General features: G+C 45.8%; 1 protein-coding gene across 4 annotated transcripts in view; it reads right to left on the reverse strand.

Moving 5' to 3' along the window:
* MYO1E (myosin IE) overlaps positions 1-22,755 on the reverse strand; it is a 193,910-nt gene that overhangs the window by 12,698 nt on the left and 158,457 nt on the right. For 3 of the 4 annotated variants that reach the window (XM_057722578.1, XM_057722576.1, XM_057722577.1), the window contains 7 exons: positions 22,252-22,366; positions 21,869-22,038; positions 19,914-20,059; positions 12,236-12,382; positions 10,574-10,731; positions 8,224-8,316; positions 5,304-5,505 (listed from right to left, as the gene is read on the reverse strand). In XM_057722578.1, coding sequence (XP_057578561.1) covers positions 5,304-5,505; positions 8,224-8,316; positions 10,574-10,731; positions 12,236-12,382; positions 19,914-20,059; positions 21,869-22,038; positions 22,252-22,366 — 1,031 coding nt within the window. Of the gene's footprint in view, positions 1-5,303; positions 5,506-8,223; positions 8,317-10,370; positions 10,460-10,573; positions 10,732-12,235; positions 12,383-19,913; positions 20,060-21,868; positions 22,039-22,251; positions 22,367-22,755 lie in introns of those variants that run through there. The other variant, XM_057722579.1, reaches the window with a different exon arrangement.

A 22,755-nucleotide genomic window follows, 5' to 3' on the forward strand; every position in this document is an offset into this window, starting at 1 on the left:
CTGGTGTACCCCCCCCCCCAAAAAAAAAAAAAAGGATAGAGATGTAAAGATGAAAGAAAAAAAAAAAGTACACAGGAGGATATACATAGGTTATATGCAAACACCATGCCACATTATATAAGGAACTCGAGCATGAACAGATTTTCGTATCTGGCGGCTGTGTGTGTGTGTGTGTGTGTGTGGTGGATCCAATTCCCCGTGGGACCAAGGGACTGTACACATTTTCCATTTTACTGTGTCTATTCTTCATTAAGAAAACAAACACACGAAGAAGCTCGGCTACAGCACCTTGCTTTTACAGCAGGTCTTCTGAGTAGGGGATTACACATCTAATGCAGTCACATTATAACCCATACCACAAAGTTTCTCAAGTAATCAAGCACATTACACCCAGTATGCTTTGTGAAAACAAGCACTGCTAGAGAAGCCCTGTTTTAGTGCCTGGGGAGACCAAGTGGTGCCTTCGCCCTGAGACATCAGGATGCCGACCGACCTCTGAGCCCTCGTGGACAGCTGCGTGGTCTCACAAGAGGCCAGAAGCCCACAAGAACACAAAATACCAAGTGACATCCATGATAACGAAGTGCTGTAAAGTTAGGGATTGTTCATTCGCTCTGTTCATGGGGTGTGAGTTGTTATGGTGATTGGAACAAAGGAGGTTTAACTAGAAAAAGACAGTGGAATAGTATAGCGGGAGAAGGAGTTTCAGACTTCATTTACGTTATTGAAGTGCAGCTAGTGTCTGCTGCAGTATTACCTCTCAGCTCTCTGTTCTGCTGAAGCGCTGAGCCCACAGAGAGCAGGACGGCTGTTACACGTCTGTGCGTCAGGGAAGAGGGAGGGGGAGGGTGTCTCCCTGACTCGTTCCCTTGCCTTGGCTTTGCTAGGTTGCCCCTTCCCCCATTAAAGGCCAGCAATGCCTGAAGCTTAGCCCCTCACGGAGTCTAGAGCTCTACGCAGGCCAAAGGTTTGAGTTCTTGAGGGTAAAACCACTGGGCCAGGGGATACCCAATTCTCAACTCTGGGAGAATATTAATATTTCCCTGCAAGACCAAACCACATGAATAGCAGACATAAAATAAATACAAATAAACATTCAAGTTGCATTGTGTTTTATAGTTTACAAAGCCCTTATTTAATCTTCCCAAAACCCTGACTGGGCTGTAAGTTTCTATGATTATTAGCTCTGTTATACAGGTGAGGAAACCAAAGTGCAGGAAGATTAAGTGACATACATGAGGTTGTCAGCTGGTAATGAGTGAAACCATCCATGTGGCCAGCATGTGGCACACAGAAGGCACAGGGTTCAGCAAAATATTCAACGAATGAATCAATGGAGGAAGGACAAATGACCCAAGACTCATACCCAGTCCTTGCAACCGTGAGTCTGTGCTCTCTGCACATGGCCAGGCCACCTCCTGGGAACGTCTCTGCAGCCCCCACACCTCTGGGGCGCCCGGGTGTGCCTCCTCTACGCCAGGGTGAGCTGGGATTAAGCTGTCAAATATCACGTCTTTGTTCTGCAGATGTGAAATTTATGTCTTGAAATTCCAAGAAGGAAAATAATGGCATTTTATTTCATTGGCTCTTTAAAATATGCTCTGTTCCAAAAGGTTGAATCTATAAACATTACTGGAAATGTGGGAATGGATGCCAGGAATTCCTGAGCTTCGTGTCTGCCTGGGCCAGGATTGGCTGCTGCTCCTGTAGGTTATGGGTTAAGAAATATTGCTATTGGACACTTGTTGGAAATTTTAAGCCCCTTGAAAAATATGACTCCATTAGGAGCATCTTGTCAAGAGACATACAGGCAGCATTTAAATTTTCCTATCGATCCTTCTTTTGTGGCATGGCCAGAAGCCCTACCACTTGAGCACGTTCAATATTTTTCTGTTTCTCCAACTTCTAGTTGGATCAATCTCGGGAGTATCTCGAAATTTCCTGAAGTTGTCCTCCCATGAAATGGACCACAGCATTAAAAAGGCCAGAAGAAAAAACATTTCCAGTCTGGGTTTTAATGCTTCCAGTCATGAGCTGGAGGTGGAGTATGTACATCTGAGTTATAGGAGGGAAAACATAAAGCACACTTGACTGGCACATCAAGTGCTCCTACGAAGCCATAGCAAAGGCTGATGAATGAACTATTTATATGATTCTTGCTTTACCTGTCCTTTTTCCCTGAGAATCAGGATGATCTTGAACCTGAATCAGACTGTTCAAAAGTATGTTAAGGGACTACAAAATTATGACTCCTCGTACATCTTGGTCAATGATAATAAAATGATGACATCAAACGTGGCATGGCAAGGGTAGAGAATCCAGTTGGGGTAGTAATTAATTTAGTGAAGGAGTCATGCTCTCTCCAAAAACAAAAACACCCAAAAAACCCAAAACCCAAACTGACTGAACCCAAAATAAACTGACAAAGACTTTCCTGAATTAACTTGAGGTGCTAATTACACCATTTGATTTTATCCACATTACATGATCCAAAAGAAATGACTGCTTATGCTAAATATGTCTATAAAGGAAGTGCGTTGGGGGTGGGAGACGGAAAGGAAAGATGAACCCAGGAGTTGAAAGTCCAAGGAGACTTGGTGGTAATCTCCCTTTTATAGACTGGTAAATTCAAGGGCACTGTTCGGGACTGTGATGCGAACAGGAACTTCTGTCTTGTGGAAAGGTACAATCTTGGGATCCCAAAGTTCCCTGTTTGCTCCAGCAACCTCCCATGGAATAAATGCAATTCATGTTTTCTCGGCAGAGAAGAACTGTTAAATGTAGGTGAATGCGAGGCCCCTGAAATGCTTGTCTAAGCTCTTTGGCCACATTAGAAATTATTTTAACTTTGACTTTATGCGTTTTAGCAAATAAATACTAAGAAAAAGCTCAGCCTTTTGATCAGAGTATGATATCTTAAGGAATATGTGCATCATAGCAGATTTAAGTGTACAAAGAGGAGGCTGGCTGGGATTCTTGTAGCTACGGGGCTCAGTGTGCTTCATACGAGTTTTATACACAAGTTTTACATACAGGAAAATCTTACTGCCTGGTAGATGGTATGAAGGTTCCCTCTCCTTCCAGCCTCACAGCCACTGCCAAAATAGCATCACGTATGCCTGATCTTTAGGCCTAAAGGCGGCAAAGGGTGTAATAAGACTTAAATAGGGAACAGCGCCGCTGAGGGCTGGAAGGGAGCAGCCTCGGTTAAGACACAATGTTCCTAAATTGCCTGCTTTTTGGCTGACAGATGCTCCCAGCTGGCTGCTGTGCAAGTCTGTAACTTGCAAAGCAGCCTGGAAAGATGGTTTTGCTTGCCAAAACCAAAGCAAGTAGGAAGCTAGCAGACAGAGCTAAGAGATTTGGTGCATTCTGCTGACTGGTTTTAACCCCCTGCCTACTTTGGGAAATCAGACTGGGCCCAGGAAGGCTTGTTTGATTATTTTAGTTTCGTCCATCCACCTAAACTGTGTAGGTCTGGGTGATGGAGTAAGAATCCTGTTGCCGCAACAGCATCCTTCTCCAATTCACCTTTATATAGAAGCTTTCCAGGTTTTATCGAAATGATGTGACCAGTGGGTTCTCAACACGTGGCCCCTGGATCAGCAGTGTCACCGTCATTTCAGAACTTGGTAGAAAAGTAAATTCTGGAACTCTTCCCTCGACCTGCTGAATCAGAAATACCAGAAGGGGACCTGCAAGTTCTCCAGGTGATTCAGGTGCATTTTTAAAGTGTGAGGACTATCTCTTTAGACCAAGCCAGTCAGGTAAACCATGATCATTAGAACTGGTGGGACAGAGCTACTTGCACAAGAGTTGGGGGAGCAGGGAGAGAGATCTAATAGAAAGAGGCTGCCACTGTCCTGATGGCCATCTGTATAAAAAACCAAGGTGCTTTCCTCTCTGAAGCCCAAATGAGGTAAGACTTGCTAGGGGAAAAGGAACACCCAGTGAGAACCCGGTGACATTTGCAAAAGTTCCTAGGAGCTTCGTGGTCTTTGATAAGGCCTGCACGTGAATGGGTGGCTGAGGAAAGAGCCGTTGCTTCCCACCCAGTGCTACCCTATTTTGTACACAGGTCTCCTGATCATACTTGCAAGTGATTGTTCTACAGATACAGAGGGAATGGAAAGTGGAGGTGGGCAGGAGGGAGGGGAGGAGTGGGCTGCAGCGGCCCCACCATCGGGTTCAGCAGGGAACTACTGAGAATCCTGCAGAGTCAGAAGTTTCCTTAAAAGTCACCAGCTCAGCCACCGTGAGATCATGACCGCTTCATCACCACCATCGCCACCATCACCACCCTCGAGCTATAGCCGACGGAGCAGCCTCCCACGTGCCTGGAACCGTGGGACGTGCTTTACGTCAATTATCTCCAGTCCCCCCAGCAACCCTGCAAGCTTGCTGGTACGACATCAGTGTGCAGATAAGCAAAATGAAGCTCACAGAGGGTGAGGAGCAGGTTCCATACGAGACAGGTAACAGGGGCCGAAACAGGATTCTCACCCCTATCTGGTAGATGACACCATCACTCTACAATACTCCAGCCTGGTGATTTCTAGCCACCCTGTGCCTGAATACTTGCAGGGACAAGGTGCTCCGTACATCCCAGGGCAGTTCATCTTTGGGCTACTGGAATGTTCTTTTGTTTACTGGTGCCAAAATCTACCTCGGGGCAGAGTTCACTCACTTGTCTTGAAGTTGCCCCTAGTTATGTGCCTGGTGACTGCAAAGGACACAGCACACCCCCTTCCCACACTGGTAACTCTGAGTATCTACACAGAGCTCCCGGAATCTTTACCTCCTCCAACTAAAAAGCCTTGGTTTCTTTTTTCCCCTTTTCATTTTCTGTTATAGAAAGGCAGAGAGGCTCTCATTTTAAAGCCCTGAAGATCTGTATTCATAAACAAACATCTACATCTCATAGAATGCTGGGATGGTATTCTTTATGTATCTAATGACTCTTCGAGCTGTTGTGTTTATGCAACTTCAGGCACAGACATAAATCAAAACCCCCGTTTTTCCTCAACCATCCCAGAGAGCAAAAAAGGTCACAGAGTGATCAAATCTCAGGGCTGAAGGGGACCCCTCTTCTGATGTTTCCAAGATAAGGCCTCTCTGGAGAATGAGTTGTGTGGTATTAACTTGGCTGTACTTTTAGAAATGCCAGCTGAGGGCCCCACAGTTTTGACAACACAAAAAATGAACTTGAGAATCACATGGACAGCCCTCCAAGTTCTTGAACCTTGGTGTGACTGATGGAGATGGACGTCACAAGTTTTACTGAAAGGAGATGGGACTCTTACCCTGCAGCGCCCTGGTCTGGGACCTTGAGGAAATCCAAGCTCTCTGGCGTCTGTGACACTCGGTCTGAGCCAGTGGACTGTTGCCGTGGCAAGGGTGGGCGGGCCATGGAAGTGTACAGGCTCTTCTGATTTGACCTCTGGCTTCCAGCAGCGTGGGGATGTGGCACAAACTGGTTTTTGATGACTCCATTCTGATGATATCCTACAAAGAGGAAAAGAGGAGGAAACAAAGCTGAAAATTTCTGGTCCTTTGCTAAAAGCTTCTCCAAATTCTTTCCATCTCTCAGCCAAGAGCGAGTTACTTAGCTTCGCCAGGACTCAGTTTCCCCTTCTAAAAAAATGGAGGGCATAACTGCTAATATATTGTTGAACTTCACATTAGAACCACCAGATGTTCAGGGTTTCAAAGCCAACAGTCAAAGAAAGGTAAGCTTGCAACTAGTTGGTAGACACATTCTTGGGTCTAAGAAAAATGATGAGGCTATGACTCAAGAGGGCTGGCAGGCAGCTGTTTAAACAGCTGGACATCCATTTTCAAGGGGTCAGTCCTGGGTGTCCTCTGAAGGAGCCCGCTGTGGGAGGTGGAAGGAGTACTCCACACAGGCAGGGGAAATGTGGTCGCTGGTTGGATTAATCTGGATAGAGCAAGCTGTCTTAGCCAAACAACTGTTCCTAGTCAAGATCACATTAGCCCGTAAGTAATGGATTAAGGTGCTGGGCTCCAAACCATGCACTTTGGCTGAAAGGGGCACTGTTGTTCCATGCTGCGTGTGAAGAAACCCGTATCTCTTCTTGCACGGACAGATTTGGGCAAGAGAGAAGGAGAACATGGCTCCCCAAGGCACACATTGGTGAACCCACCACAAAACCTCTTCCATCCAAATTAAGAGAAAAACTCTTTGGGACCAGTGGGATGACCCTTAGTTTATAAGAGGGACTTGGGGTTCAGGTTTGGCTCTGCCTCTGATGAGCTATCAGAGCTTGTTGACCTTGAGCAAGATACCTGACCTTTCAGAGTGTCAATTTCTTCAATTAAAGAAACAAGGAGCTTGGTGAGACCCCACTTGCTGCCAAAGTTGCTAAGAATAGCAGGGGGTGTCAGAGTGGGACATGTTCCAGGACCATGATACTCAAAAGGGGTCCCACAGATGGGCTGCTCCCTGCCGCTCGTGAACCACCCACCCTCAGTAAGTTCAGAAATTAAGATGAGCATTTAGAAACGTTCATAGCAGTTTCATGGACATACCTCATGTCTGTTGAATCTAATGAGAAATTTTGGCTTATACTCTGAATGCTTTTAAAATTCCATTCTTCTAGGAACTTTTATTATATCTTACAAATGTATAGTTTGTGACAGATTAAAAATTAAGGAAAAAAAAAAAAAAACAGTTCAAAAGAAGAAAACCCCAAGCCCTTGATCCTTTACCACAGAGAGTTTAAGTACGATTGGGATCCAACTGCCTCATTTTATTGATGAAGCAACTGTCACATACGGAGACTGGGAGCTGTGCTCCAGGTCAGTTATTTGGTCTGAGGCGACTCTGGCCAACAGAGCTGAGGCACATGAGCTTTCCAGGTGGTCTGGCCAGGATTCTACACGGGCGGCTGGCGCACAAGGAGTAACACAATACTACGCCAGTTCTCTTAGGTTCTTTTGTGCTTGGAGTTTCTTCAAGGATAAAGGCAAAGGGGAGGAAAGACAGCTGGGCCAGACAGGATGGGGACTCCAAAAGAGAGGAGAATCAGTTTCTCACTGACAGGCACTAGGGCCCATACTTTAGCATGCAACTGTGAGATTCCAGGGCAGGAGACAAAAGAAATGCTTTTTACTGCTTATTTTGGACACTGCTACAAACAGATTCCCTTGTCTGGGATGATCTGAGTCAAGTGTGGTCCAAAGATGATCCTTTGCAGACCTACAATCCTAAACGTACGAACACCAAACATTCTGGGGGTGGTTTCTTCTTTCTTTCTTCCTTTCTTTTTTGGGCGGTGTTGGGTCTTCCTTGCTGTGCACAGACTTTCTCTAGTAGCGGCAGGCAGGTGCTATTGTTCATTATGGTGCAGGAGCCTCTCTGTGTGGTGGCTTCTCTTATTGCAGAGCACGGGCTCTAGGCGTGCGGGCTTCAGTAGTTGCAGCACACAGGCTCAGTAGTTGTGGCACACGGGCTTAGTTGCTCCGCGACATGTGAGATCTTCCTGGAGCAGGGATCGAACCTGTGTCCCCTGCATTGGCAGGCGGCTTCTCAAACACTGTGCCACCTAGGAAGCCCCTAAACAGACTTTTAAGAGCAAAACCTCTTATATTTATTTGGGTTTGGATTCTGACTTGCATATTTTTATCATTTAAAAAATGAGAAAAATGACACATAATATCTAAAAAAGTTTTTGTATCCTTTTTGTAATTCTCTCAGCTATTACTTTATTTTTTTGGAGCAGTTCTCCTAGATGCTATCTGATTAAGAACAAAGACTTTCTATTTATTTGTTCAGCTGTTAACTAGTTGTAAACTACTGTCATGGTCTTTGGCTGGAGCTGCGTAGCGGTGGTGGGTTTATACGTGGCCAACTACGATTTCCATAAAGGCAGCATCCTATAACCTAAAAGCTGACAACATTCTAGTTGTCACGGACAAGGAATTCTTTTTCCTCTTACTGATGTACCAAGCCTTTCCTAAGGGAGTAATATTGCCAGGTAATGAAATGCAAATCGCTAACTCAGCTACAGTGCACTCTCACTCGCTCATACATACTTCCCCTGAATTTCGGGGTCACGGGAAGGGCCACTGTATCGGGAGGAGCACATCTGGCACTGAAATGGCTCAGGGCTGGCTGATATGTGGGCATGTATTTGCTAATGCGTTTCCTCCTCAATGTATTTTACACATCTGGCTCTAGTCCAGGGCGCGTGCTTGGCTCACCTGGTGGCGGAGGGGCAGCTCTCATCGGGTAGTTGGTATTGTGAGTCCTGCTGGAATAACCTCTGCTCTGAATGGTGTTCCTCCGGGTAGGACCTGAAATAAACCAGCAAGACAAAGTTAAAATCAGTGCTACTGGCTGGTTTTATGGCTCCCGATGGTTTTTTGCTTATGGAAAACTTTTGAAATGTTTGGAACGCAGGTCTCCGTTGGATCTGCGGGAGACTGGTTGCAGTGGACTGGCTATTTGAGGGAGGAACTGTCCTGGCAGCTACTGGATAGGAGGGGATGGAGGACATGTGATGGAGGGAGGGATTTGAAATGTCAGAGACAACAGCTTTACAAAGAGGTATTAATAAGCTTACAAAGGGGTTTCAATGGTTGTAGGCTTTACAGAGAGACAGATGGGACATCTGAGTGTCGACACACATGTTCTGCCCACAGCAGCACAGAAGCCAAGGCTGTGTTTGCTGCACATCACGGTCACTGGCGTGAAGGACACCACAGCTCCAACACCTCTGCTTTCATCCAGAGCCTTTCTCACCAGAGTTTGTGTGCTACAGTTTTCAAAGTAAACACAGAGACCCTGAAGGGTAGAAGCAGACTGGCATCCTTGACACAGACGTGCAAGTGCCAGAAAACAAGCAGGGCTAAATGGAGCTTCACATGGGCCAGGTGAGATCTCTGCAGAGACTATGTATTGGAAAGGAAAACAGTAAACAAGGTCTCGGATGAAGGAGGGTAGGATTAAACCAGCTGGAAGAGGGGTGCAGGGGAATTCCCAGTAAAGAGAGGAGCAGGAAGTGACCAGGCGTGAACAGCGTGAAGCAGAGGCGCTGGGTCTCAGGTCCCTGGGCAAGGGGAGGAGGCCAGGTGCGGGCGGCCCCCTCCCGTCCCCCTTTCCCCAGGAAGGCATCATAAAACACCATATTAGACAACATTCCACTCTGAGACCTGCTGCACATTGCTCACACACACCATGCTGGTTATCTGTAGCTCTCTTTTGCTGTGCTCTGCACCCTGGGTTTTGAGCCCACTGGACTGCTAGGCATTCCAGTTGGGTTTGGCCAGTGGGAGGCACTAGGGTGTCAGAGGAGAGAGGGGTTGTGGTATCTCTTCCTTTTTTTTTTCCCAAATTGAAGTACAGTATAGTTGATTTACATTATTGTGTTTCTGGTGTACAGCAAAGTGATTCTGATATATATGTGTGTGTATGGGGGGTGTGTGTGTATACATGTGTTCTTTTTTAGATTCTTTTCTGGGGTCTCCTCTACCTTTATCCTTAGGGGTAAGAGTGGCATCCTGCTGTTCTTTGCCTGAGTCCCCACTGTGTTCTCTTAACATCCCTGCAAAGAGTCCTCTTATGCAAAAGTCTCTTCAAAAATCCCACCTAAATGTGCTGTCTTCTGCAAGTTCCAACTGATACACAGATGTACACCAACATTTTCTGAGGGACTATTTCTCTGTACTGTATTAGTGAGTTATATAGTACATGCCAATGTGCGCCTTATAGACAGATGTCATAAAGGCCTATTTTATACCTGGCATACTCTCTTTTTTTTTTTTTTTTTTTTTTTTTTTGTGGCCATGTGACTTGTGGGATCTTCATTCCCCGACCAGGGATCAAACCTGGGCCCCGGCAGTGAAGGTCCTAACTACTGGATCACTGGGGACTTCCCGACCTGGCATACTCTTCGTTGGTCATACACATGGACTGCATTCTGTGAAGATATCTACATTATGTGAGTACATAGCATATATAATTACTCTATACTCTGCCTTACAAATATAATTTTATAAATATCACTTAAAAATAGAAAAAGAATCAAAGGCCAGTAAAGGAGTCAGACTGGGGTGTGAGTTGGTGCATATGTGTCTTATAATGAAGCAATCTCAAGTGCAGAAGGGAGATATTAAATGTGATGCACTGTAACAGAGTGAAACCTTGTAGGCAGCTGGTAAATGTGGTCTGTTTCTTTAAAACGGACAGAAAGGATGAGGTTTGTGTTGTTGACAAGATCAAACTGGAAAGGGCTGGGAAGTGTAAAGCCAACAAACTGATTTGTTTTAAACACAATTAATACTGTAATGCCAGGAATGCTAACCCTAACTACTACATCTTTTGGAACGGTTTAACCCTGCACACTTGCCTTCATGTTGGTTCGTCTGAAATGTTTCCATCGGAAGAGAACCCCAGCCACAGGAGGCAGTCCACGTACTGGTTCTTTGCCCCGCAGATCTGTGCAGTGTTACGAGCATTTGGTAGGAAGAGAGTTTGGCTCAGGGCAGGGGGCGGGAGGGCCAGGCAGCGAGCCCAGCAGTGGTCCCGCCCGTGGGGCCCGTGAACACTTACGGGAGTTCTTGGGCAGCCCGGGTCCGATGCTGACCTGCAGCACCTTGTTGCTGGGCTTGAGGATGGCCAGGTCACCGAAGCCTTGGTGGAACTGCACTTGCCGGGAGCCCCCTGCGCTCCAGGGACCCCAGTTCTCCTTTTTCAACTTGAGTTCAAGCCTGCGACAAGCATATTTGTTGGAATTAACAAGTCGGGATGCAGCGGTGAGAAAGTGGTGCTCACAGACCCCGGCATGCAGCTGTGCTGCTGGGCAAACGTGCTATAAAAACAAAGCAAGGCTGGATCACTGGAAGCAGCACGGGGTCCGGTGGACAGGGACAACATCCACAGGTTTGGCACAGTAGCAGGGTGAGCCACCTACCAGAGGCAGGACATCTGGGGCCCAGCCCCTGGGAGGTACCCCAGTACAGGTGCAATGTTAATTACTCTGTCAAGTAGATACAGGTGGGACTGCCTTGGGGACAGAAGGAAAGGCCAGTCTCCAGGCCACACCTGCTGTGCTGTGTCACTGTGTCTCTCTCTGACTGCCCGGGTCTGTGTCTGTGGAAGACTGAGACGCCAGACACAGAGAGCCCACGTCTCCTTGCACAGAATACGGCTACTATTTAAGTTCCACTCCTCCACGCTCACCCCCACCCCAGGGAGGAAAAAGACTAGCAACCACACTACCCAAATAAAAGGGAAGTTTACTCACAACTGCAAAAGTCCCCAGCCAGTTTTTATTTTCCACATTGCTTATATGCCTACAAAATGCAATTCCATATTCTGCTTTTTTTTCACCTTATATTTTTTCATGTTGTAGGACAGAAAAATCAAAATTTCAAGTAGCTGCCTATTCTACTGAGTGGCTTGGCTATACATATTCTTCCTTTTTTTTTGACTTATTCCCTTATCACAAATTCCCAGACAAAAATAATTGCCCCCAGTACACATGGCCAACTTGTTCTTTGGAAAAGTTGTAATGAATCCATTCTACTTCCAGTATCTATTTCACTGCAACCACAGCAGAGTGAGTTATGGTAAGTTCCCCTCCTTGTGGAAGAAGGCTTTACTTTGGGCTCTTTCCTGAGCAGGAAGAATGGAGGATTTCCCCATTTTATAGATGGCGAAATTTAAAAAGAAAAAAAAAAACAACTGAATAACTCACTCAGCAAACATGAAATTAGAAGTTCAACAGTCCGCCAGTGTCGGGTCCATGAGACGATGTTGTTGAAGCAAACGAAGGTGAGCCCAGACACACGACACTCGTTCCCAAATGCCCCACCAACAGGCTCTATTATGCACTGATCCTGGGCACTTAAGCTCCCACTCCAACCTCCTTCTTCTGCTGCAGCCTTACACTACCTCTGCCTGCTCTGCTAAATAAAATATTCTTTTATCAGTGATAAACAGCTGCCTTTCCTTGCCTCACGTTGGTGACCTTTGTTCAATGGATACAATACGCCACTCAATGAAGTCATTACCTCACCCAAGTGCAAAAGTGACCTTCTTGACGTCTGTGGCAACCAACTGGACTGCCTTCTGCAGGCCCTAAGAGTCCATGGGGAAAGCCAAGGCACCTACCCAAGCCACTCAGACTCCCCCTCCCCACCCCCCCAGAGGCCGCCCTTCCTCTCAGCCTGGACCCCAAAAATGAGATCAAAGCCCCAGATCCCAACTTACGTGTTGCTAAATTTCAGAGGTAGCTGCTTCTGGGTTTTTTCCTCATAACGCTTTGCTAAGAGGCTCAAGAACTCGGTTTTGAAGACGGATTCAAGCAAGCTGTCATATTCTTGCTCATGAAGGATAAAAAGGTCATCCTGCATTGTACTGCGAAGAGATTGAAAAGACTCTCTCTGTAACTGAAAATCTTTAAACCACGACACAGTGACGTACAGAAATAAAATCACTAAAATCTGCTTTTACAAGAAGTTTAGAGCCCACCAAAAGCATAATCAAAATATTCCCTCACGTGACTTTTAAAATCAGGAATTTAAGGACAATTTGTATTAAAAAAAATCCATTTTCAAATGCAACTTCTATGTTCTTAAAATCATAAAAATCCAGACTGTTATGAATGTGTCTGGAAAGGAACAATTCCACATAAGTTCCAAGCTAGTAGGCTTTGTGATATGGTTGCAGCTATTGTAATAAGTCCTAACTGGAAGAACCGTAAGCTCGGTCCTCGAAAGGGACGCCAACGTTCTGTGCTTCACATGCACGTAACAGGGGCCTTTGTTTGGGTGTTCGGTGCTCTGATCATACCGCGCGCCACAGGCTCCTGAGTCACAAACACATCAAAGAACAGAGAAACGCGAGACAGGTGTACAGACAGCAAGCACAAGCCCCACCTTCAGGGGGGGTCAGGGAAAGAACACCCCTTTGTGGGAGCTGCTTGTTTGACAGGGTGGGGCTGTCGGGGAGACTCAGACCCGCGGGGGATGTGAGGAGCTGCAGGAAGAGTGGAGGAAAGAGGCCGAGGTAAAGCCAGTCCTGGGGGAGAGGCTCAGTGGTAGGGACTGATGCGACGGTTCCTCTCCAGGCCCAGCTAGACTGTGTGGACGTGACCACACACATGCACTCGAGAATTCTTCTTCCTTAGCTGTTAGATATCTAGCTCACTTGAAGGAGGCCACCACCCTGAAGGCTTCATAATATACAGCCTTACCATTACCTCCTAGCAACACTGTCAAACATCTAAGACAGCCCTCCTGAGGATGACATTTTATTACGGATAGTAAGTATTTTTCCAGGTATTAAAAACAGTAAGTTAGGCTTCCTAGGTGGCGCAGTGGTTGAGAATCCGCCTGCCAATGCAGGGGACACGGGTTCGATCCCTGGTCCAGGAAGATCCCACATGCCGTGGAGCAACTAGCCCACGCGCCACAACTATTGAGCCTGCACTTCAGAGCCCGTGAGCCACAACTACTGAGCCCATGTGCTGCAACTACCGAAGCCCATGCACCTAGAGCCTGTGCTCCACAACAAGAGAAGCCACGGCAACGAGGAGCCCGCACACCGCAACGAAGAGTAGCCCCCGCTCACCTCAACTAAAAACAAACAAACAAACAAACAGTAAGTTAACCTGCTTCAGCGAATGGACCATAGTAAATTTTAATCTCTCCAAGTGCAGGAAGTGCCAATGACGTTGTTCTTTTAGTAACACAGGAGCTGCTTCTGTGCCCTGCTTGGGGGGCCCTGATACCGTGGCGTCTGTAGGATTACTGTGCTGTGACAAATCCAGATAGGGAGGCAAGTACGAAGGACTGGGGTACAGAGAGTCTTTGAGAGGGGGAATTCTGTGGAGAGTTTGATCCAATTAAACTGCAACTCCTGTGGTCTCCCTCGTCAGTCTCAGCAACATGACACGGTCGGGGTGGGCAGTCCGTGGGACCAGAGGTCCTCCTTGGGCAGAGAGAGCCTTGGTGGATGATCCTGGGCTTGTCAGGAACCTTCTCTCTCTGGACCAAGGCAGGGAGCTAATGACTCGTACCTGATCAAGCTATAGCCACAGCCCCTCTCCCTGAAACCTCAGCCTGTCAGTCTTTCGACAGGAAAGGAGCCTGGTAATCTATAGGAGAAAAAAGGTCTAAGGCAGGACCACAACACAGCTGGAATATAAAGGCACAGAATGGCAGCATACGTAAACCACAGGGGAGGCATGGAGTAGACTGGTTAGCAAGATACCATCACCAGGGGAAAGGAGCCTGGTCCTTCACAGCCTGTTTCCTGAAGACTGGTACACTGAACAGCTCTTCTTGGATGTGAAGTCAGAACAGTTTTACAGGCATCTTGGGACACATAATGGCCATTTGGGTAGAGCACGTGGTTATTATTATTAACTCAAGAGTTTGTTTTCAAACATCCCTACATCACAACCATGTTACCTGCATGATGAAGACCCTGACAACCAGTGGTTTAAACAACATAGTGTTTTTACTCTCTGTCACTCAAAAGCATGTGCAAAAGCACTTCAGGGCCAACATGCCAGTTCTACAGTGCCTGGGAGTCAGGCATCATCTCCTCCTGCTCTTTATAGGTTGTACACGTCACTTCTGTTCACACCCCATTGGCCAACACTGTGTCACTTGGTTACACCCAGCTGAAGGGAGCCTGGGTGGGCTGCCAGCTACTAACATGGAAAGGAGAGAATGGGTATTACAGGACAGCTCACAATCTCCACTATACCTCCTTGTTCACAAACTTTTCCAAACTTGGAACTAGAACCTTCAAGTTTGAGAATAATATACCTCGGAAGGTGTGGCCACAAAGCTACTATCATCTGCCTGTGTGTAGGCAGATGACACGTGTGGAATTGTCTCCCTGACCTCAATGATGGCAATTCAAAACGCCAAAAGGACTTGTGTAAAAGCTGCTAACAGGAGCTCTCCCGAGTCAGCTGGAATCAATGAAATGAAGCCCCAGCATCCTGGCACAGGCCTAAGAAGACCACTGCGTGAGGAAGGAGGGTGTACCACAGGGGAGGAGGCAGACAAGAAGCACCACTTTTTGGTGTGTGGGGTGGAGTGACACTCCCATTTCAGCTGCTTGACTCATGTCTGGGCATGTCTAGTTGCCTGGCTGTACTTTAGGCACAAGAGTGATTATTCAACCGGGTTATTAAATGAGTCCAACAAAATCAACCTTGAGTAGTTTAATATGCTCAAATGTATTAGGAGTTTCATGATCATAAAGAAATAAAGCAAGCAGGCCAAAACATCAAGGTCAATTACCAGCATGAGTCTGGAAATGAGAAGAGACTGTTTGGATACTTTGACTTCAACCATCAAATTCAAAAACCCCTCCCTTCGGTGACCTGAGTGAGAATCAGGAAATCATCTTTAGTCAGGCCAGAGTTTCAGCTCATTCCCAGGTTCCTAGGTCTGAAAACAGAGCTTTTACATTTTTTTTTTCCCTAAAAAATCAGACTTATTTTTGGACTTCACCCCCGTCTTATTCACATGCTCAAGCTGCAATTCCTTACAGATGTTTGACGTAGTGGCCCGTGTTGAAAGATGCTTTACTAGTCCCTGGTTTGGCTCTCTACTGCTTCTTTATACTCTTGTCTTCATGGCTTACTGCGGACTGCTGACAACACCAGGAAGCCTTTTTTACTCTCTTAACCAAGATGTTCTTCACAAAAATGTTAGTTACAAAACCCTGGGTAAAGTCTTAAGGGAGTTTTTGGTTTTTTGGTTTTTTTAAAGCTGAAAAGGCAATTTCAGCTAGGACGGCCCCTGACTTTATTTAAAGCCTTTTGAAAAAAGGCTTCTTGCTTATGAAACTGACGCTCCTTTTAATAAACTGAAAACTGCAGAGGTAAAGAAAGAAGAAAATAAACCTTATCCAGAATTCTACCACCCAGAGACACCGGTTGGCACCAGCTTGGGGTCCTACTTAATTCCACTGCGAAACTGCAGATAAACACAGTGTCAGGCCTCAGCACCAGCCTCCTGGGAGAAGCTTCACCTGACCCCGGGGAAAAGGCTCATTCCCACATTTTGAGTCCCAGGAGTATCCTGGATACCAGTCTCTCAACACTTGTAAGCTGTGTGCCCCTTGTTTACTCAGGGCCCTGCTCCTCCTTTCAGGACAGATGGAGCTCCCTCAGATGGGGGGCTGTGTTTCATCCAGAGCTGAACACAAGGTAGGTGATCCGTCCAAAGACGCAGAAAACTTCCAGGTTCCCAAAGCTCACATGCCACAGCAAGTCGATTTTAGGAATGCATCAGTTCAGCTAAGCAGGTCGTGAAGCTGCCTGTTCTCACTGCCGGAGGCTTAGGGCAATCAGGCAACGAAACATTCTAAGCAAGAGTGTCATGCCAGGGAGAGCTGGGGCCTCTGTCTAAAGCCCCCTCTACCAGGCGGATTTCCCCAGTATGTACAAGTCCTGGAAAATCTACCGACCCAGCCAGGCAGCCCTGTAGATTTTGGTCTTAGGTCTCTGGGGGTCAGCTATCAGGATGAGAAGGACTACTAGAAGCTTCATCAGAGAGAACCCCACAGAGGAGATTTTATGATTCCAATCTCATCACGTACAACAGGAAGGCAAAGAACATGGGCTACTGCACCTTGTGGCCACCCCTCCAGCAAACTGAGTTTTTCAAGTAAGAGCGAGGCCAGGTCATTATGGTACTTGGACAAGAAGCAGCTCTTGAAAGATCCTTCAAAAACGGATGCTGGGCCTTCTGTGAGCAGAATCCCCAAAGCCTCGGAAATCCAACATCTCACCTGCATATCCGTGTGTCCCCTCCTGACAGTCTCACCACATCTCCAGTGAAGGCAGAAATGTAGGTGTCAGTGTTTTGGTCTAACCTTTATTTAGATAAGGGTTTTCCTGTCCCTTTGAGCAACTATACTCTTCGTAGCTGTCTGAGCTGTTGGGCCTAATCTATTTTTTTTTCTTGTAAGTTAAAAAAAATTCTTTTTAAAATTTCAATTATAATTCAACTAGACACATTAACATTTATAAAAAGGTAAAGACTTCTAAAAATATGATGTCTACTGAGGATTGGGAAAAACTTTTTATTATGAAAAATTTCAAATATATAAAAAAGCAGAATAGCAGAATGAACTTCCATATGTCAGGAGGTTTCAGCAATGATTGATCCACAGATAATCAAATTTATCTACTCCCCACACTTCCACACACCAGCCAGGCTATTTTATTAATTAGTTTATTTTTTTGGCTGCGCTGCAAGGCATGTGGGATCTCAGTTCCCTGACCAGGAATCGAACCCGTGCTCCCTGCACTGGAAGTGCAGAGCCTTAACCACTGGACCACCAGGGAAGTCCCAGCTAGGTTATTTTAGAGCAGAGTATAAACCTTATTTTTATCTTTAAATATTTTAGTCTGTATCTCTAAAAGATAAAGCCTCCTTAAATAAAAACAACCACAATACCATTATCACACCTAAAGGAATGAACAGTAAATCCTTCATATCAAATATTTAGTTATATTCACATTTCCCCAAATTGTGCTGCAACTTTTTTTTGTATGGTGGGCTTGTGTGAATAAGGAGCTGTGAGCCAATTTGGCTTTGCTAGTAGATATGTTATAAGAGTTAGGGACGGGCTGAAAGATCAAGCTTGTGGTAAACTTTAATAGTCTGAACTAGCCATTAGGTAGTCATTCCAGTCAACAGGCAAGAAACAAGCCTCATAAAGTCTTCAAAACACACCTTACAACTTTCTTCCCAAACTGCAAGACAACTGTTAATATCTGTCTCTATACCAATACTGAAATATATTGAGAACTAACACACACACACACACACACACACACACACACACGTTCTAGTGCCACAATCAATTTCTACCCTGGGTTTGATTTTGCACACTCCTTCACCTGCCTGGTTGCATTGCTAACTTGGTTTAGATTACTAGCCTAACCCAATGGCTGAAGGAAATGAAATGAGGGAACAGTATTAATCTTGGCAAGTTGGGGCTCAGTAACTGTAACATATGGCGATAACGAGTTTAAATGACTCAGGCTCTTTTTTTCCCCAAGATCCAGAACAAATTTCAGGCTAAGTACCTCATTTTATTACATCCTCTAACAAGGAAAGGCCACAAGGAAGCAAATTTCCAGATCATGAATACTACAGAGAAAGTAGAAAAAAAAATCTGATTTTACTGTGAGAAACTGTATCCCCAGAGGCTGTGAGAGACGAAAAGAGAAAAAGACAGAAGGAAAGACCTTGAATATGAATATCCCACATCCTGATAAGCCTCAAAGACTTGATCAGCAAGACAGTAAGTGTCAAAGTGCTTGACACAAATGTAGACACATGACGGTCAAGCACTCCTTGAGGGGTCTGAGGGCTCACAGAGTCATCAGCACAGGTACCCCAAAGCTGTGACTCCCGGGCTTTCAGCCACGTCCACGGTCACGTGTGCACAGCACATTTCATCTCACCCAGCTTAGCCCAGGTGTAGCTGGTGCCCACGCAAGCAAAAAAGAGAAGCTTCCTGTAGGGTTCCTTGGGACCAGCAGGGCAGACTCAGGGCCCGGCTAGCCAGGAGAGTATGGCCAGCAGGTTGTGGCCCGGCCAGTGAGCTGAATGCTCAGAAAGACCTTCGAGGAAAACCAGACAGCGCCTAGAACATTGCCGTGAAATCCATGGCACTGAGACCCACTTGCGGTGGGTCTGCAAAAAAAAACGTCCGATGGACTCATCTGCTTAGAAGTTCTACCACATCCTGGACTGAAGTGTTTTAAACACTTAACCTCACTGCACTGCCTGGCTCTTCGTCAGGAAAACTGGGAACAGACAGAATCAGAAACCACAGTGACACAGGCAAGAATGGACACAACTTAAAATCTGCTTTGGATTATCATATTGGAGCCAGGACTTCTAGCCTGGTAAGTCAGATGCCTGAGCACACAAAACCCCTGCTTCTTCCTAAGGGCAGCAGTTTTGTGTTCCGTGTGGAATAAGCGTTTAGGGGCGTCCTAATTCCAGGAAGACATGCTTGAAAGTAACCTGAACATCTCTACTTTTAACGCAGTGGCAGCCCGAAGCTTGTCCTGCAGGGGCAGTGGTATCCTCAGAAGAGCCCAGGGACGTGACTCGGGGAGGAAGCTACTGGGCTCAAAGGGGCCTTTCTTCCTCTTTTCTTAGCCTTCTGTGGACTGAGAGGATTTCCTCTCATCAGAGGGAACTCAGTCTGGGAGTCATTCGCAGGGGATCGCGGGAAGTCTCCGCATGCACAGACGCCCCTCTGCCAAAAGAAAGCCAGAGGGCTGACAGGAAGAGCAGGGGCCCCCACCTGTGAACTTGGAGTTGAAGGGAGTATTTGGCAATGACTCCAGGGCTACAGATTATGGAGACCAATTTGTACTGCCCCCACCCCAGCCTGGGTATTAACAGGCATAAGGGCTTCAAGGAGTCCAAAGAAACTAGCACAATCAGAGGTCACAGCAAAGTAAAAAGTAGTACTGATGACCTACTGGCCACCCCTGCTTGGGTCTTTCCTGGTGAAACGGGTTAGGTCTTCAACAGGGGCGAGGTGGGCTTGGGGGCAGGGCTCGGGAATGCTGGCCCCACTTCAACAACTGCAGTTATGCTCTGTTTGTTTCACATACTATTTCTCAACTTTTATGGGAACAAAGCATCTTGATTCTTTGTTCCCATATGAGAGGAGCGGATCAGAAGGCAACTTTTTCTTGTCTTCTTAGGACTCCCTGAGAGCCATGGAGGTCAGCTCTTCTCAGGGAAGAGGACGCAACTGGGTTCTCTTCATCATGATTTTTACATCTGGGGAGCCTGGCTGGGCCTTTCTCCAGGCTGTGTCTGCAGCAGCGGATGGCGATGTTGGGAGAGACGAGGCTCCCCTGCCCCGACCCCTGGCCACTCACCTGAGGGACACAGACAAGATCCTCTCCATCTCGATCCTCCGCTTCAGCACTTCCTTCACCAGGCCTTTGTCTGGACCCTGTTTGACCTTTTCTCGTCCGATTAAGTACAAGCACTTTGGAGTAAGCAGCAAGTCTCGCTTTACGCTCTGTAAGGAGAGGTGTTTTAAAACGTGTCAGAGTGACGACAGTGCACATAAAGGGTGATCAGCACCTGTGATCAGGTGAAGGGACGCTGCTTTAGGTAGTGAACTTTCACTTCCATCGGATGGCCTTTCCATGTATCATCTAACCAAGTCCCTCGAGAGCAAACGGAGACGTTGTTCATGATTCTTAGGCTGACATATATTCTATAAAATTGCCAATACTTGGGCTTCCTAGGTGGCGCAGTGGTTAAGAATCCGCCTGCCAATGCAGGGGACATGGGTTCGATCCCTGCTCCGGGAAGATCCCACATGCTGCGGAGCAACTAAGCCCATGCACCACAACTATTGAGCCTGAGCTCTAGAGCCCATGAGCCACAACTATTGAGCCCATGTGCCGCAACTACGGAAGCCCACGCGCCTAGAGCTTGTGCTCTGCAACAAGAGAAGCCACGGCAATGAGGAGCCTGTGCACCACAATGAAGAGTAGCCCCCACTCACTGCAACTAAAAAGAAAACCCCCGCACAGCAAAAAAGACCCAACACAGCCAATAAAATAAATAAATAAGTAATAAATAAATAAATTTATTAAAAAAAAATTGCTGATACTTGACCCCCTTTGACTTACAAACATGGCAGACGCACAGGGAGCCACCTAAGGTATCAGGGCAAACCAACACGCAGGATGGCCCTACCAACAATCTGCTACAGAGTGTTTCTCCCTCAGGGATCCCTGCGTGTATAATTTTTGTGAGCCCATGACATTTTTACTTTTTAAAATTGATAAATTTTCATTTCAATGATAATCCTCAAAAATCTAGTATAAACATACTGTGTTATACCCAAACACTACCGAGAGACTTAAGAGCTCATGTTCCCATTCAAATCTGCCACCAGAGCAGCCGCCACCATATTCAGGTTGTAAGGAATGATTTGGTTTTGGCAAAACAACACCATCCTTCTTGCGAAATTAATATTGTTATGTATTTCATTATTTTTTTTCCTGACCAAAAAATAAACAAGAAACAACACACATAAAAAGCTCTTAATGGGCCCATAAGCTATTGTGGCTTCAGATTTCATTATTAGGGTCAAGGTTTTATCAGGCAAAAAAAGTGTCTAAGGAAAGAGGTTAAAAAAAAAAAGAAAAAGAAAAGAAAGAAAAAAAATCAGCTCTTTCCCAGTGGCTCTGTGAAAGCCCTGCACAGTCATTTGCTCAGGGGAAATGGGTAAGAACACTTCACTTTATATTCTGAATCTTTTGATCCAATGATTCTACTCCTATCAATTGATTCTAAAAGCATCAGTAGGCAAATGCACAAAGATGTGCGAAAGGATGCTCACTGCACCCTTTTACTTATGATTTAAAAAAAAGAAAAGAAGCCCACTGAGAACAGATTAATAAGAAACTGGTTAAAAACATAGTGATGCAACTGTTGAATGAGATACTATGCAGCTAAACAAAATAATGTATATTGACACATCTATTAATATGGAAAGTTCTCCGTGGCATATTTTAAGAGAAAAACAACCTAGGACATAAACCAGCATGTAAGGTAGATCTTGTTTTTGTAACATCAAATATACAAATGTATGCCTGCAAAAAAAGTTCTAAAGGATACACACGAAATGTTAACAGTGATTGTTTCTGGGTACAGGTGGCTACTTTTCTTTTGGCGTATCTGCATTTTCTAAATTTGTCTACAATGAACACATTCTGTTCTGGATTATTAACTCATAAAGCAAAATTATGAGTTATTTTTAAAACTAAGGAATCAGTTTGGTGACTCTCAGAGGCGGGCAGTCAGCATGTACCTTGAATCTCCTGTCGTACTTGGTTACTGTGTCTGCAAAATCGATCTTCTCCCTCTTGCCCACAAACTGCTGGAGTTCCGGGTGCTCTTCCATCCCAACGTAGTCCCCGATGAAGTTCCTGTTGATACTGTTTCTCCTTCTCTCCTTCTTGTTCAACAGGAGGTCAGAGGCTGCAATTCCCAGAAGGACAGAGAAGGGAGAAAGATCAGTCCCCCAGGAGAAGGAGGAAAATGCTCAGTGTGGAAAGACGCAGAGCAGTTCTCAGTGAATGCAAGCTTTCAACACACAACACTATATGCAAAGTAAAATGAACTTGTAACTTCGTCTAAGTTCAAAAGTATTCTTAGATTTGGTAAATGCAGGAAGCAAAATGACTGCAATACCCTCTTCTCTCATCTGGACATATTTCTTCCGGGCCACGAATTTCCTCCACGATTTCTGTATCACTCGAGCATACCCATCGTACTTTCGCTCTCTCATTTCTTCTAGAAGAAAGAGCTGTGAATATAGAGAAGAGCAACGTGAGCCAATTCACAGGACCTGAACATCACTTTTTTAAGGTATTTCAGGGACCCTCGGTTTAGCCAGGGACATAACGGGGAGCAAATTCTCATACTCGTGAACAAGGGTGAAAAAATGTGTTGTTTATGACCACTATAACTCTTATATATATTCTTTTAATATAGTATATAACATATATATTATTTTAATAAAAAACACAGTGGAAAATAGCTGGATCTGAGTGTATTCAGTTGGACCTTAATGATGGTGCCTGCCCTGCCTTGCTCATAAGCTCTATGAGAACCAAACGCGTGATTCAACACTTATCCACTTATTTCCCACCTTGATGCAAAGAGGATATTAAGTGGCTAGATCAAATGAGCTCA

The sequence above is a fragment of the Hippopotamus amphibius genome, chromosome 2 (assembly GCF_030028045.1).
Source record: "Hippopotamus amphibius kiboko isolate mHipAmp2 chromosome 2, mHipAmp2.hap2, whole genome shotgun sequence".
NCBI classification, from domain to species: domain Eukaryota; kingdom Metazoa; phylum Chordata; class Mammalia; order Artiodactyla; family Hippopotamidae; genus Hippopotamus; species Hippopotamus amphibius.